At 46.2% G+C, this 13,784-nt stretch overlaps 1 protein-coding gene across 1 annotated transcript in view; it reads right to left on the reverse strand.

The window, feature by feature from the left end:
* Nucleotides 1-13,784, reverse strand: part of TMC2 (transmembrane channel like 2) — a 70,093-nt gene that overhangs the window by 24,201 nt on the left and 32,108 nt on the right. Inside the window, exons 7-11 of the mRNA XM_021077687.1 lie at nucleotides 10,806-10,904; nucleotides 9,565-9,707; nucleotides 7,211-7,358; nucleotides 3,714-3,902; nucleotides 1,803-1,982 (exon numbers count right to left, since the gene is read on the reverse strand). Coding sequence (XP_020933346.1) covers nucleotides 1,803-1,982; nucleotides 3,714-3,902; nucleotides 7,211-7,358; nucleotides 9,565-9,707; nucleotides 10,806-10,904 — 759 coding nt within the window. The remainder of the gene's footprint in view (nucleotides 1-1,802; nucleotides 1,983-3,713; nucleotides 3,903-7,210; nucleotides 7,359-9,564; nucleotides 9,708-10,805; nucleotides 10,905-13,784) is intronic.

A 13,784-nucleotide genomic window follows, 5' to 3' on the forward strand; every position in this document is an offset into this window, starting at 1 on the left:
TGCCACAGCCCTGCCACCTAGCCTCTGCCCTGCCCCTTAGGAGGGTCTCACCAGAAATGCCCTTCCCAGCCTTTCAATTGATAGAGGAGAGGGGGGCAACTGGCAGAAGTTCTTGGGTCTTTTCCATGAAGTTTTCTTCTCCGAGTTATTATTCACCTGTCCATTCATCCATTTGTCCAGCTGTCCATCCATCCATCCATCCATCCATCCGTCTGTCCATCCAGTTATTCATTTTTCTTGAGAGTAATTTATTCAGGGTCTATTCTGGGCACATAAGGCAGTGGTGAGGTAAGAGTGAACAGGAGTGACACAGGAGTGAATGGGGCTTTTCTTAGAAAGTTCACAGTCTAGTAAGTGACAGAGACGAACAGATAGACAATTACAGAACAGAGTGATAAAATTTGTGGGACATTTTCTCTGGGGACTGAGAAAATCCACATCAGACAGTGGGGGCCACAGAAGACTGGCTGGAGGCAGGGACACCTGAGCCCAAACCTCAGCAGCATTAGTCAACTAAGCCAGACATGGGGAGGTGGAGAGAGAGGCAAGAGAGAATTTTGCTCCGTAGAGGAAACAGGAGGCTCAGGAAGGTGAAACAGATAACTAGGGCAGGAGGGAAGCAAGAGATGAAGATGGAGGGTAGGCAAGGGCCAGATCCAGTCACTTCCATGCTTAGAACCTTCCAGCAGCTGCCCATTAACCTCAGGAAAAAGTTAATGGGGGGTGGGGTGGGGGTGGGGTGGGGGGAAGGAGAGCAACGCCTGGCCCTTTCCCAGTTTCATGTCTCACTTCTTCCCCTCCACTCTGCTGCTCAGCTAACCCACAGTTCCCTGCTTCCTCCAGCGTCTGCTAAGATTCCCCACCGTGGGGTCTGCTGCCCCTCCTGTGCGCTGCCACGCTGCTTTGGGCTCGCGCCCAGTGGAGTACCCAGCAGGCTGCAATGAACGAGTCTGTCTTCCAGAGTGTGATTGCAGTCTTGCTCTCTGCTGTATCCCCAGGGCCTGACTGGGTGGGTGTGTCGTGACCATCTGGGGAGCAGTGATGAGTGGTTAACTCGACCGTGACTTTTACCATTTCAATGGACCCTTACTCCACTGAGAAACATTGATGGCAGCTAAGAAACAACATGGGAAAGGCTGCAGATAAAATAAGAGGACCAAAGGACACGCGGATGATGTGAAAAAAGATACCTTAAGGAAAGACAGCAAAGAACTGAAGCAAAATGTTAACAATTAAGTCATAGGAGTCTGGGGACATTTTTTCTTCATTTTACTTTTTTGACCTTTCCCAAATTTCTTTAATTAATATAAATTATGCATAAGGAAATTATTTATGCCAATTACGTATATGCCAAACCTGTGGTATGTAGAAGTTCCCAGGCCAGGGATTGAACCCATGCCACAGCAGTGACTCAAGCTGCTGCAGTGACAATGCCAGATCCTTAACCCACTGCACCACAAGAGAACTCCAGGAAATTCATTTGTTTGTTTGTTTGTTTTGCTTTTTAGGGCCATACCCGTGGCATATGGAGCTTCCCAGGCTAGGGGTCGAAACAGAGCTACAGCTGCCAGCCTACACCACAGCCATAACAACGCAGGATCTGAGTCACATCTGCGACCTACATCACAGCTCAAGGCAATGCCAGATCCTTAACCCACTGAGGAAGGCCAGGGATCGAACCCACCACCTCATGGTTCCTAATTGGATTCGATTCTGCTGCGGCACGGGAACTCCAGGAAATTACATTTTACAAAGGGAAATTTAATGGGCACTAGGCATTGGGGGGGAGTTTGTGGTCTCACCTTGAGGTGGACATCATCCATCAGGGCCAAGAGAAATGTGTAGAGGTTCCCCAGGAAGAGAGCAAAGATGCGTCCCAGCTGCCACTTCAGTCCAATGCGTGGGTGGTAATTCTCCAGGGCGGCAATGGTTTCAAACAGAGGGGGACAAAACATTCCAAGCAGGGACATCACGATTTCTACCTGAGGAGTCAGGAGAGCTGGGTTACTCCTGTCATCACCATCACTTGCTTGTACCCATCTCTGTGCCCCCAGCGCCATGCATCTCCAGCTCCTTGGCGACCCCTTGCTCTGCCTCCAGAAATGGCCTAGGGTCTCCACAACTTGCTGTGTGACCCTGGCTAGGGCATCAACCTGCCCTGGGCAGTCAGCATATGTCCCGCAGGTCAGAGTTGCTCTGCGATGGGTGGCTAGCATGATTGTTGCTGTTAGCATGGATAAAAACCATCTTTGCGAAGTGAGTTAACATAGGGGAGAGAGTGCCCTAGGCAAGAGTCACCGTGTTAGCCCTCATCTCAGGAGCATGCCGGATCCTTTAACCCACTGCGCCAGGCCAGGGATGGAACCGCCGTCTCCACAGTGACCTGAGCCACTGCAGTCAGATTCTTAACCCACTGCACCACAGCAGGAAATACTGATTTTGTGTTTTATATTTGTTCTGTCATTTCCATATTTCCATCCTCTCTTGCCTTATGGGGGGAGATAGATTCTTGCTTGCTTGCTTGCTTGCTTTTTATGGCCGCAGCCACGGCATATGGAGGTTCCCAGGCTAGGGGTCCAATTGGAGCTGCAGCTGTCGGCCTACACCACAGCCCCAGCAACACAGGATCCAAGCTGCGTCTTTGACCTACACCACAGCTCACTGCAACACCAGATCCTTAACCCACTCTGCGAGGCCAGGGATCGAACCTTCATCCTCATGGATACTAGTCGGGTTTGTTACCACTGAGCCACAAGGGGAACTCCGATTCTTTCTTATTATTTAATTTATTTAGCTCATGATTCTTTGCGTCAGTATTTTGTCTGGGCTTAGCTAGGTGGTTCTTTTGCTGGTCTCACCTGGATTTGTTCATGTGTTTAGGGTCGGCTGAGGGCTGATGGCTCATCCACATGTCTGGGGGTTGATTTGCCATCCCCTAGGGTGATGTGATTATAGGGCCATGGGTCTCAGCATTCAGGAAGCTAGCTTGGAATCGTTCCTATGGTGGAGGACTCAGGTTCCCAAGACAGCCAGTTCCAAAACGCAAGCCCTTTTCAAATTTGCTTGTATCGTGGTTGCTACTGTTTCACTGACTAAGGCAAGGGGTGGAGAAATAGATTCCACCTCTGCATGGGAGGAACTAGAAAACTGCATGGGAAAAAGTGGGTATACAAGGATGGGAAGGATTTGTGGCCATTTTTGCCAACTACCAAAGATGTTAAATTCCCGAAAGAGGTTTATGGATCCAATATAATCACAATAAAAACCTTTATGTGTTTTATTGTGGATTTTGATGAGAGAACTCACACTATCATATCTCAAGATGTACAATAAAGCCATAGTTTATCAGTGTGTTATTAGTGCGGGATTAGACAAATAGACCAATGGAATAGAAACGGGAGCCCAGGATCACACCCATGCGTTACTAGACAGTCGATTTATGATACGTGGCACTGCTGAGCTCTGAGAAAAGGAACATCTTTTTAATAATTGGCTTCCAGTTGATTGACATGTTAATTAAATCCAGTTTATTTAGCTATAAAATCTTAACAATAGGTGACTCTTCAAGACGTTCATACTGCCTGGCTTGAAAGAGAGATAATTTCCTTTTTAAAAATAAGTCCTATATTCTAGAATTCAATACTTCAGCTGCATGCATAGGCAATTTCAGCACCTGCTTGCAGTATTCACTTCGGCAGAGAAGCCCTCCTTACCTCATTCCTTTCATACCAGCTAACATTCTGCATCTTGGAGAACTCCTGGGATCGCTTCACCACAAAGTAAATGAGGTACCCACTTCCACACAAACAGCAGATGATGAGAAAGTTGGCCAGGACACGGAGAAATCTTGTCAGATGGACATTTTCTTCTTTGTTACTCTCTTGTTCATCCACTATTGATTCCTTGATGTGTGAAAACGAGATGTGAATAATGATGGGCCAGAAACCAGCAGGAATCATTGCCATCGGGTTCCCGAGCCTGTATTTTCGATATTTCCATAAATGCAATGATTCAAAGGGGGTGGTATAGAGAGCATGGTTGCTCTATGGAGAATTAGCTATTTTCTTTAAGAAAATATATTTTGAATGGGGAGGACGATTAAGAGGCACAAACTTCCAGTTGTAAAATAAATGAGTCATAGGCGTGAAATGGACAGAGTGGGGAATATAGTCAGTGACTCTGGGAGTTCCCGTCGTGGCGCAGCGGAAACGAATCCGACTAGGAACCATGAGGTTGCGAGTTCGATCCCTGGCCTCGCTCAATGGGTTAAGGATCTGGCGTTGCCGTGGGCTGTGGTGTAGGTTGGAGATGCAGCTTGGATCTGGCGTTGCTGTGGCTGTGGCAGAGGCTGGCGGCAACAGCTCTGATTAGACCCCTAGCCTGGGAACCTCCCCATGCTGTGGGTGCAGCTCCCATAGACAAAAAAAAAAAAAAAAAAAAAAAGACTCTGTAATATCTTTGTATGGTGACAGAACTAGATTTATCATGGTAATCATTTTGAATTGTATAGAAATGTAGAGTCACTATGTTGTACAACAGGAACTAACATAGTATAGTGGGTCAGTTATACTTAAAAAAATAAACAAACAGAGAAAAAAAAGAGATTAGATTTGTGGTTACTAGAGGCAGGGAGGTGGGCAGCAGGGGAATTGGATGAAGGTGGATAAAAGATACAAACCTCTAGTTATAAGATAAATAAGTCCTAAGGAGGTAATGTACAATGTGATAAATATAATTAATCCTTTGTATGTTACATATGAAAGTTGTTAAGAGAGTAAAGCCTGAGTTCTCATCTCAAGGGAAAAAAATATTTTTTTTCTATTTCTTTAACTTTGTAGCCATAGGAGATGATGATGCTCAATAAACTTATTGTCATAATCATCTCATGATGTAAGTCAAAGCATTATAATTGTATAGCAATTATATCTCAGTCAAACGGAAGAGAAAAAAAGGAGTTCCCTGGTGACTCAGTAGGTTAAGGATGCAGTGTGGTCACTGCTGTGGCATGGGTTTGGTCCCTGGTCCGTTCCCTCCTTATGCGATGGGCATAGCCAAGAAAAAAAAAAAAAACTGGAAGAAGAAAAGATTCTTTAAAAATATGTATTTTTTGTTGTTACTGCTATTTTGGTATATATAATGACAAAAGCTTAGATTTACTGAATACTTACTGTATGTCAGATGTGGTGCTAAACCCTTGCCCTGCATTATCCTTCTTTATCCCAACAACAAACCAATAGAGTAGTTACTGTCGTCATCCACGTTACAGATACCAATGCTTAGAAAAATTTTAGTAACTGATTACAATTGTTTAAATTCTACATATCAAATAGACTAAGAAGTTGGTTTTTTTTAGCCTATGGAAGTTTCCAGGCTAGGAGTCGAATCAGAGCTGCAGCTTCAGGCCTATAGCCACAGCAGTGGTGGATCTGAGCCACATCTGTAACCTATGCCACATCTTTTGGCAATGCCAGATCCTTAACCCACTGAGCAGGCCCAGGGATTGAACCAGCATCCTCATAGATACTAATTGGGTTCATAACTCGCTGAGCCATCATGGGAACTCCCCAAATAGACTAAAACTGAATCTTAAACATAATCAAGTCTTCTAATCCAGGGGCTGTCTTTTTCTCTAAAATAGTTCTGGCCAACCTTTCTTTTATAAAAAGCCAGATAGTAAATTTTTTGGCTTCGCAGGCCATGTGGTCTCTCCCATAACTACTCAGTTATGTCCCTACAGCGTGAAAGCAACTACAGACAATATATAAATAAATGGACATGACTTTGTTTCAATAAAATCTTATTTATAAGAATAGACAATGGGCTATTCCATGGGTATTTACAGTGGGCACAAATCCACTTATTTAGAGTTTCTTAATTTATTTCCACAATGTTTTGTACTTTTTGGCTCAGCAGTCTTATGCTTTGTTGTTGTTAAATCTATTCCTAGGATTTTTTTTGGTAATTTGTGTCATTTTATTGTGAATGGAATTAAAATTCATTTCTAGTTGTTTGCTGCTAGTATATAAAAATACAATAGACTTTTTATTATTAACCTTGTACCCTGCATTAATAACTTTCTCATAGAAAGTATAAACAGTATGCAGCAGATGAAAGATTTGGCAATGTTGCAGCTGTGCCACAGGTGGCAACTGTGGCATGGGTTCCATCACTGGCCTGGGAACTTCCACATGTCCCCCTCACCGCAAAAAAAAGTATAATTAGTGTATGGTAAAGCCAGGATGGAAAAAGAGGTCTTCCAGACACCAAAGTACCTGGAATGAGATTTTTTTCATTAAATTAACAGTTACTGTGTTCAGCTGGGTTTCAACTGACTCATCAGGCAGTTAACATACATTAGTGCACACTGTTATATAACTGCATTATCTTGGTTTTTAACACACTCAGAGGTGAAGCCGTCTCCTTTCTAGATATTCAAAGTGACCTTGTTCCTCTTTGGTAGTCCTGAAGGAAAGGCCAAAAGCCCATCGACCCCTACCCTGCCTTTGGAGGCTCTGCCAGAGGCTCCCCACTGCTGAGAGGGACAAGGGGAGGAGAGCGGAGCCAGCTCCCTGGCCCCTGCCAAGCCAGCAGGACTCTGGGGCTCATGAAACCCATGTAATGAGTTGCTGAGCCTGAGCCCGAGCCCTGTCCCTGAGGGGTGAACCTGCCTTCTGCAGGATGATTGGTATTGGGTGGGGGGAATGATCCCTGCAGCCCACTTCTCCTCCCAGACAGGAGAAGTATCGGACTGTCAAGAACGATGAATGGTTTTTAAGAAGACATACAGATGGCCAATAGGCACATGGAAAGATGCTCCATATCGCTATGTATCGGAGAAATGCAAATCAAAAATACAAAGTATCACCTCACACCAGTCAGTGTGGCCATCATTAAAAAGTCTACAAATAATAAATGCTGGGGAGGGTGGGGATAAAAGGGAACCTTCCTACACTGTTGGTGGGGATGCAAGGTGGTGAAGCCACCCTGGAAAATGGTATGGAGGTTCCTTTAAAAACTAAAACTGGGAGTTCCCAGGGCCAGGGACTGAATCCGAGCCCCAGCTGCTACCTATGCCACAGCTGCAGTGACACTGGATCCTTAACCCACTGAGCCAGACCGGAGATCAAACCTGCGCCTCCACAGTGACCCGAGCCACTGTAGTCGGATTCTTAACCCACTGCGCCATAGCAGGAACCCCTGCGGTGCCTACCTTGAAGCTGGTGGTGATGGAGGCGTATTTGTTGTCAGCCGTCTCTGAATTCCCGATCAGGTAGTCCCAGCTGGTGAACATCTTGAAGCTGAACGTGAAGTTGTCACTCTCCCCCTCGCTCGTGCTGCCCTGCCTGTTACCGGCCATCCTGTAGGGCGCACACACCACTCTTGTTAGGTCTTCCCTGTTTCTGCTGTGCCAGCCCAAGAAATTGGCCTGAGCCAGTTTTGGGCACAGGTGGCAGACATCCAGGGAGGGAAAGACCCTAGATGGGTTTGAATCAAACTACTGATAGCCACAGCGCGGCCACCTCCCCCTCCCCCAGTTCAGAGTCCACTGTAAGCACACATGGTGCCAGCTGGGTAACAAGGAGCCTGCAGGGTCCAGGACACTTAACCGCGTTTCCTACCCTGATGTCCCACTTCCTGTGGCTTGACTCACCTGCAAATATTTCGGATCTCTTTATTCTCAGAGAACAACTTTTTCTAATTCATCTGTTTTCTTGGATAGAAATTGTATTTTTTCTTTTTCTTTCTTTCTCTCTCTCTCTTTCTTTCTTTCTTTCAGGGCTGCATCTGCAGCATATGGAAGTTCCCAGGCTAGGGGTCCAATTGGAGCTACAGCTGCTGGCCTACACCACAGCCACAGCAACGCTGGATCCGAGCCACATCTGCAACCTACACCACAGCTCACAGCAATGCCGGATCCTGAATCCACTGAGTGAGGCCAGAGATCAAATTCACATCCTCATGGATACTGGTTGGGTTCTTAACCTGCTGAGCCACAATAGGAACCCTGAAATTATATTTTTTCTGCTATAAAATGCAACACGCCTTGAGGAGCTGGTACTGCAAGCAGGTGACGTGCACATCAGTTTCTTAAGCGAACTGGGAGGAAAGGGCCTCGGAGCTGGCTTGGATGGCCACCTATGCCATCCTACCTGCCCTCATCCTTTCTTTGTGCTTCCTGGAGATCGGCCCTATGGGATCCACAGGATTCCAGGAAGGGCTCCATCAGACAGAGGCTTGTGTCTCTGACTTTCTCTGACGTCTCGACTTTTGGAATTTGCTGCTCCAGGGGCCTGGTTGCCTTAGTCAGCGTTTTGGTTCAACAGGGAAACAGTCCATATCCTTAAACTTGGCAGGGGAAGGTGTTAACAATGTGAGGGCTAAGAATAAAACCAAGCCTGTCTCCTTGGTTTTTCCTTTTCCTTTCACTTGATAGAACTGGGCAGCCACACGTCATCTAGCGATCACTGTCGAGTGTCGCAGGCTCTAGCGAACAGCAGTGTTTTCCCCAAGAGATGAAGTAATAGAAAACCCAGCTGGGCCCGCACCTCACCCCGGGGTGGGGGTAGGGGATTCTAGCTGGGCTTCGAGAATGTTCCACTCCCCCTGCAGACACAGCTGCCCTGCGCTCCTGGGAGAAGTGACCTCTTGTGGCCCTGCTGATGGGTGGGCCGGCCTGCTGGTCCCCCTGCCCTGCATAGCCTTGGTTGCTGTCCCCCGACTTAAATGAAAGCAATTCGTGGGCTGGGCCATTTTTTTTTTCTTCCTTCAGAGAATATGAATTAACTGACGCAGGCATATGAAAAAAACATTTCTGACCACAGAGATAAGTAGAGATGGTGCCAAAGACAACACCAAGGTTAATTATAGTCACTGAGTGCGGCGGCCTCTGTTCTCACACGCCAGCTGGACTTAGAGAGAAGCAGAGAGTTTTTCTGAGGAAGCTGGGTTCAGAGGAAAGCAGACACAGGCTTTGCGAACTTCTCAAAACTTTCCTTACTGGGTGCCATGCTCCATCTCAAGGCACATTGGCCTTTTGATGGTTTTTGGAATGCAGGATATTTGCTGCCTCAGGGCCTTTGCACATGCTCTTGCTTTGTCTAAAGTGCTGTGTCCAGACTCATCTAAAGGAGTTTCTATTCCTGGGAAGTATCCCCCAGAACTTCTCACATTATCCTGTTTATTCTTTTCGTGTTTTTTTTTTTTAGGGCTGCACCTGTGGCATATGAAAGTTCCCAGGTGAGGGGCTGAATTGGAGCTACGGCTGCCAGCCTACACCACAGCTCACAGCAACGCCGGATCCTTAACCCACTGAGCGAGGCCAGGGATGGAGCCCTCGTCCTCATGGATGCTAGTTGGGTTCCTTACCACTGAGCCACGATGGGAATTCCACCCCGTTTATTCTCTTATACCACATAGGACAATCTGCATTTGCTCTTTTTATTTGTTTCCTTGTTTTCTCTCTAAATCCCTAACAAGAAGGTAAGTAGGCACAGAGAGGCCATGAGAAAGGGCTGTTTGTGGGAAGAAGACTGAAAAACCTGTACATGAGACAGTGTTACTTACGATCTAATGACGATCATCAGGCTGTAGCCGAACACGCTGACGCCCACCATGAAGTAAGCCATGGGCAACCTGTACCTCAGCCACCCGATGGTCCTCTGGTTGTTGTAGTAGCCGTAGAAGAGAGCAGAATACTTGATGTAACCCTGTGGGACAGCAAAGCCAAGGCTCTGGGTTTGTAAGCTCAGCAGGACCGTCACTGGACACTTCCGTTCCTCCTGGGCTTTCTTTCTCAGGGGTGTGATGGGAGCCTGAGGGGAGGAAGGACCAGGACCCTGAGCAAAGGCAGGGAGGCACTGCCTTCCCCCAGGCTTGATAATATTGCGGCATAAAGTGTGAGGTCTTAGACGGACCTGGGGCTGGTGAGACAGAGAGCAGCCAAGGCATGAACCGTTTTTGGAAAGCCCAATTCAGGATGTTGGGTTTTCTTCCATCTAGGGAAGGGAACAAGTGAATACGGGAGGTGGGGAGTGATGGGGTCAGGTTTGCATTTTAGAAAGGATGTAGCCCTGTGGGGCAGCAGAGCCAAAGCCAATGCCAAAGCCAAAGGTTACCTGGCAACAGAGGGAATGGAGATGTTAGGAGCTGAGCCAAGCCAAGGCAGGGAGCAGAGGTAGAAGATTCTGACAGTGGTCCTGGTCCAGGTAGGGGTGTTATTCAAAGAATAGGTGAGAGGAACAAATAAAAGGAGACCGATTCAAGAAATGCTTAGGAGATAGGCTCAGATTTAGTGATGGGATGTGAGGGGCGGTGGTGAGGAAGAGGAAACGAGGGATAAGTTTTAGCTTTCAGACTTGAATGATTAGATGAATGGTCCTTTCAGGAAAGGGAATGGGAGAAGTGACGTGGGTTTGGTTGGATAGTTGTTGAACTTGAGGGGCAGGTAGGATATTCAGTTGAAGCTTGGGAAGCTTGGAGGAAAGGCTGGATGGGCCAGAGCCCTGGGGTCTTATTGTGGTTATGGTGACATAAAACCATCCCCTAAGATCACCTTACACCATCATCATCTGGCAGAATGAGGGGAGCAGTGGCCTCGGGGGTGGGGGAGCACACCCATCCATTAGAGTGTGTGGCTGAAGAAAGGACCCATGAAGAGGACCTAGAAGGACACGGTTGGCCAGCTCATCATGCAAGGGCTGGGCTCCCACTGGATGAATTCACTGGCTTTCCAATCATTAAATGCAGCATTTTACACTTATCCACAATCACACAACCGAAGTGCCTTGACATGTTGGCAATGGTACCTCGAAGTCCCAAAGGACGGAAAAATCCATGGCTTTTTCTTCTTCAGCCCGGGGTACTGTCTTTCTGGGTATGCTTCCATAGGGCACACCCATCAGTACCTGTGTCAGAACAGCACAGCACAATCATATGTGGAGAAAGTACAAACACGTGGAGACTTGAACATCGTGGGTTAAATCCATTCTCAGAGCAGGACACGTCCATTTTTTTCTTTAAATGACATCATTCACTTTTCCGATTTTAATGGTTTCACATACTCATTGTAGAAAACGTGAACACATACAGAGAAGTGTTTAAAAATGTACCCGTCACTTTTACATCATAAAGAAAATGACTATTAGACAGTCATATATTTCTTTTCATTGTTCCTGTGTTTTATATATGTTTTAGCTTGGTTAGTTAGCTTAATATTATTTTATGACCAATACCCTATGGCATATGATTTTTTCAAAATAAAATGACTTAAATTTCTAATCACATGTATGTTCCATAAACTTACCTAAAAAATCCCCTATTGTTGGGAGCTCCCGCCATGGCTCAGCGGTAACAAACCTGACTAGTATCCATGAGGACTTGGGTTCGATCCCTGGCCTTGCTCAGTGGATTAAGGATCCAGCATTGCTGTGAGCTGTGGTGTAAGTTGAAGATGTGGCTCAGATCTGGTGTTGCTGTGGCTGCGGCTGTGGCCGTGGTGTAGGCCAGCAGTTGCAGCTATGATCCAACCCCTAGCCTGGAAACTTCCATATGCCACAGGTGTGGCCCTAAAAAGCAAAAAATAAAATAAAATAAAAATAAAATAAGATAGGGATCCCACACAGCAGAAATTGACAGAACATTTAAATCAACTATACTTTAAAAAAACTTCTTTTCTTTTTAGGGCCACACCCTGTGGCATATGGAAGTTCCCAGGCTAGGGGTCTAATCGGAGCTACAGCTGCCAGCCCATACCACCGCCACAGGAATGTGGGATCTGAGCCACGTCTGTGACCTAACCCACAGCTCACGGCAACGCCGGATCCTAAACTCACCGAGGGAGGCCAGGGATCGAACCTGCAACCTCATGGATACTGAAGCTCATTACTGCTGAGCCAAAATGGGAACTTCCTAATTTTAAAATTTAAAAAAAAATTAAAAAGTAAAATAAGGATGCCAGAACTACATTTTCAGAGTTTCAGTTCCAACTGATTGGACCTAGTATTTTTTAAAAACTCCCCAAGTGATTTTCACATGCAGTCAGTGTTAAGACAAAAAGTACATGAACTCATCATCTAGTGGGGCCCTCAGAGCCAGCTCCTCGGCATGACTGAGGGCTCCCCTGGGATCATGTAGGTGTTTGTGGCTCTGCAGGCAACTGTCATCAAAGCTGAACAAGTTTCATCCCAGCAATCAGAGCTATCTGACTCCATTAACATTTATCACGGATATGTGGCAAAGGAAGATGAATATGAGAAGAAATTCTGTTCCAGTTGCCTAACATTTGAGCACTTCTAATATTCTTATTCCCCAACCCTCTGATTCATTGTGATTATCCTTGTTTGTTTGTTGTCTTTTTTGCCTTTTCTAGGGCCGCTCCTGTGGCATATGGAGATTCCCAGGCTAGGGGTCCAATTGGAGCTGTAGCCACTGGCCTACGCCAGAACCTCAGCAATGTGGGATCCGAGCTGCGTCTGCGACCTACACCACAGCTCACGGCAACACCAGATCCTTAACCCACTGAGCAAGGCCAGGGATCGAACCCGCAGCCTCATGGTTCCTAGTCGGATTCGTTAACCACTGTGCCACGACGGGAACTCCTCATTGTGGTTATCCTTAAGACATCTGTAAGCCATGGGAATAGCTGATCATCAGGCTTAGGCTTAAAATGTTTGGGCTCTGAAGTTATTTGTGTCTTTGATGAATAGGTCACCTCCTCCACTCTATTTGCAGTGAATTTGGATGTGTCAGATTCCCATGAAGCCAATTTTCCATTATTTTAAATAAGAAGGCATCTTGGGAAGTTCCCATGTGGCTTGGTGGGTCAAGAACGCAGCATAGTCTCCATGAGGATGTGGGTTTGAGTCCTGCCCTCACTCAGTGGGTTAAGGATCCAGCACTGCTGCAAGCTGTGGCGTAGGTGGCGATGCAGCTCGGATCCAGTGTTGTCATGGCTGCGGCGTAGGCCTGAGCTGCAACTCTGATTTGACTTCTAGCCTGGGAACTTTCATATGCTGCAGGTGGGGCCTTAAAAAAAGCAAAAATAAAGCACACTGATTCAAAAAGGGAAGAAGACTCCTTGGCTACCAAGTATTATTATAATAGTACCCACAATCTCTTCTAACTAATCTGATTTAATTCACATTCTGTGGAAGTCTTTTTTTTTTTTCTTTTTAGGGCCACACCCATGACATATGGAAGTTCCCAGGCCAGAGGTTGAATCAGAGCTGCAACTGCTGGCCGACACCACAGCCACAGCAACGCAGGATCCCCGATCCAATGAGAGAGGCCAGGGATCGAACACACATCCTCTTGGATGCTTGTTGGGTTCGTTTCCACTGAGCCACAGTGGGAACTCCCTCTGTGGAATTATTTTAATTTCATGAAAAACAGATGTTCAGGGAAGATTCCCAAGGATCTTTGAGAGAATTGACTCTAATATTCTCACCGAACTGTTTGTAATAAAGTAGTGGATCATAGAGCCAATTAATAAACCTGGAAGGAAAAAATACTAAATGCAAAAACATCATTATCCTATAAGCTGTTGAGGTAAATCCACCTGTGTACCCAGCACCAGCCAAATGGTCCAGGCAGGACTGTAGACATTACTGTGCTAAGTGTTAGTGGATCACAAGCCGTTTCTCTGAAAACCTAAGATCTCATTCACCACAAATTTGCTGTGGAAATTTGCACAAGTGACTGGTTCCTTTTTTGTCTCTCAATTACTCATCTGTAGGTAAGGATCTACCTACATCTGTAATAAAAATTATATCTGGGAAAATAGTGAG

This window comes from Sus scrofa, chromosome 17 (assembly GCF_000003025.6).
Source record: "Sus scrofa isolate TJ Tabasco breed Duroc chromosome 17, Sscrofa11.1, whole genome shotgun sequence".
Lineage (NCBI taxonomy): Eukaryota > Metazoa > Chordata > Mammalia > Artiodactyla > Suidae > Sus > Sus scrofa.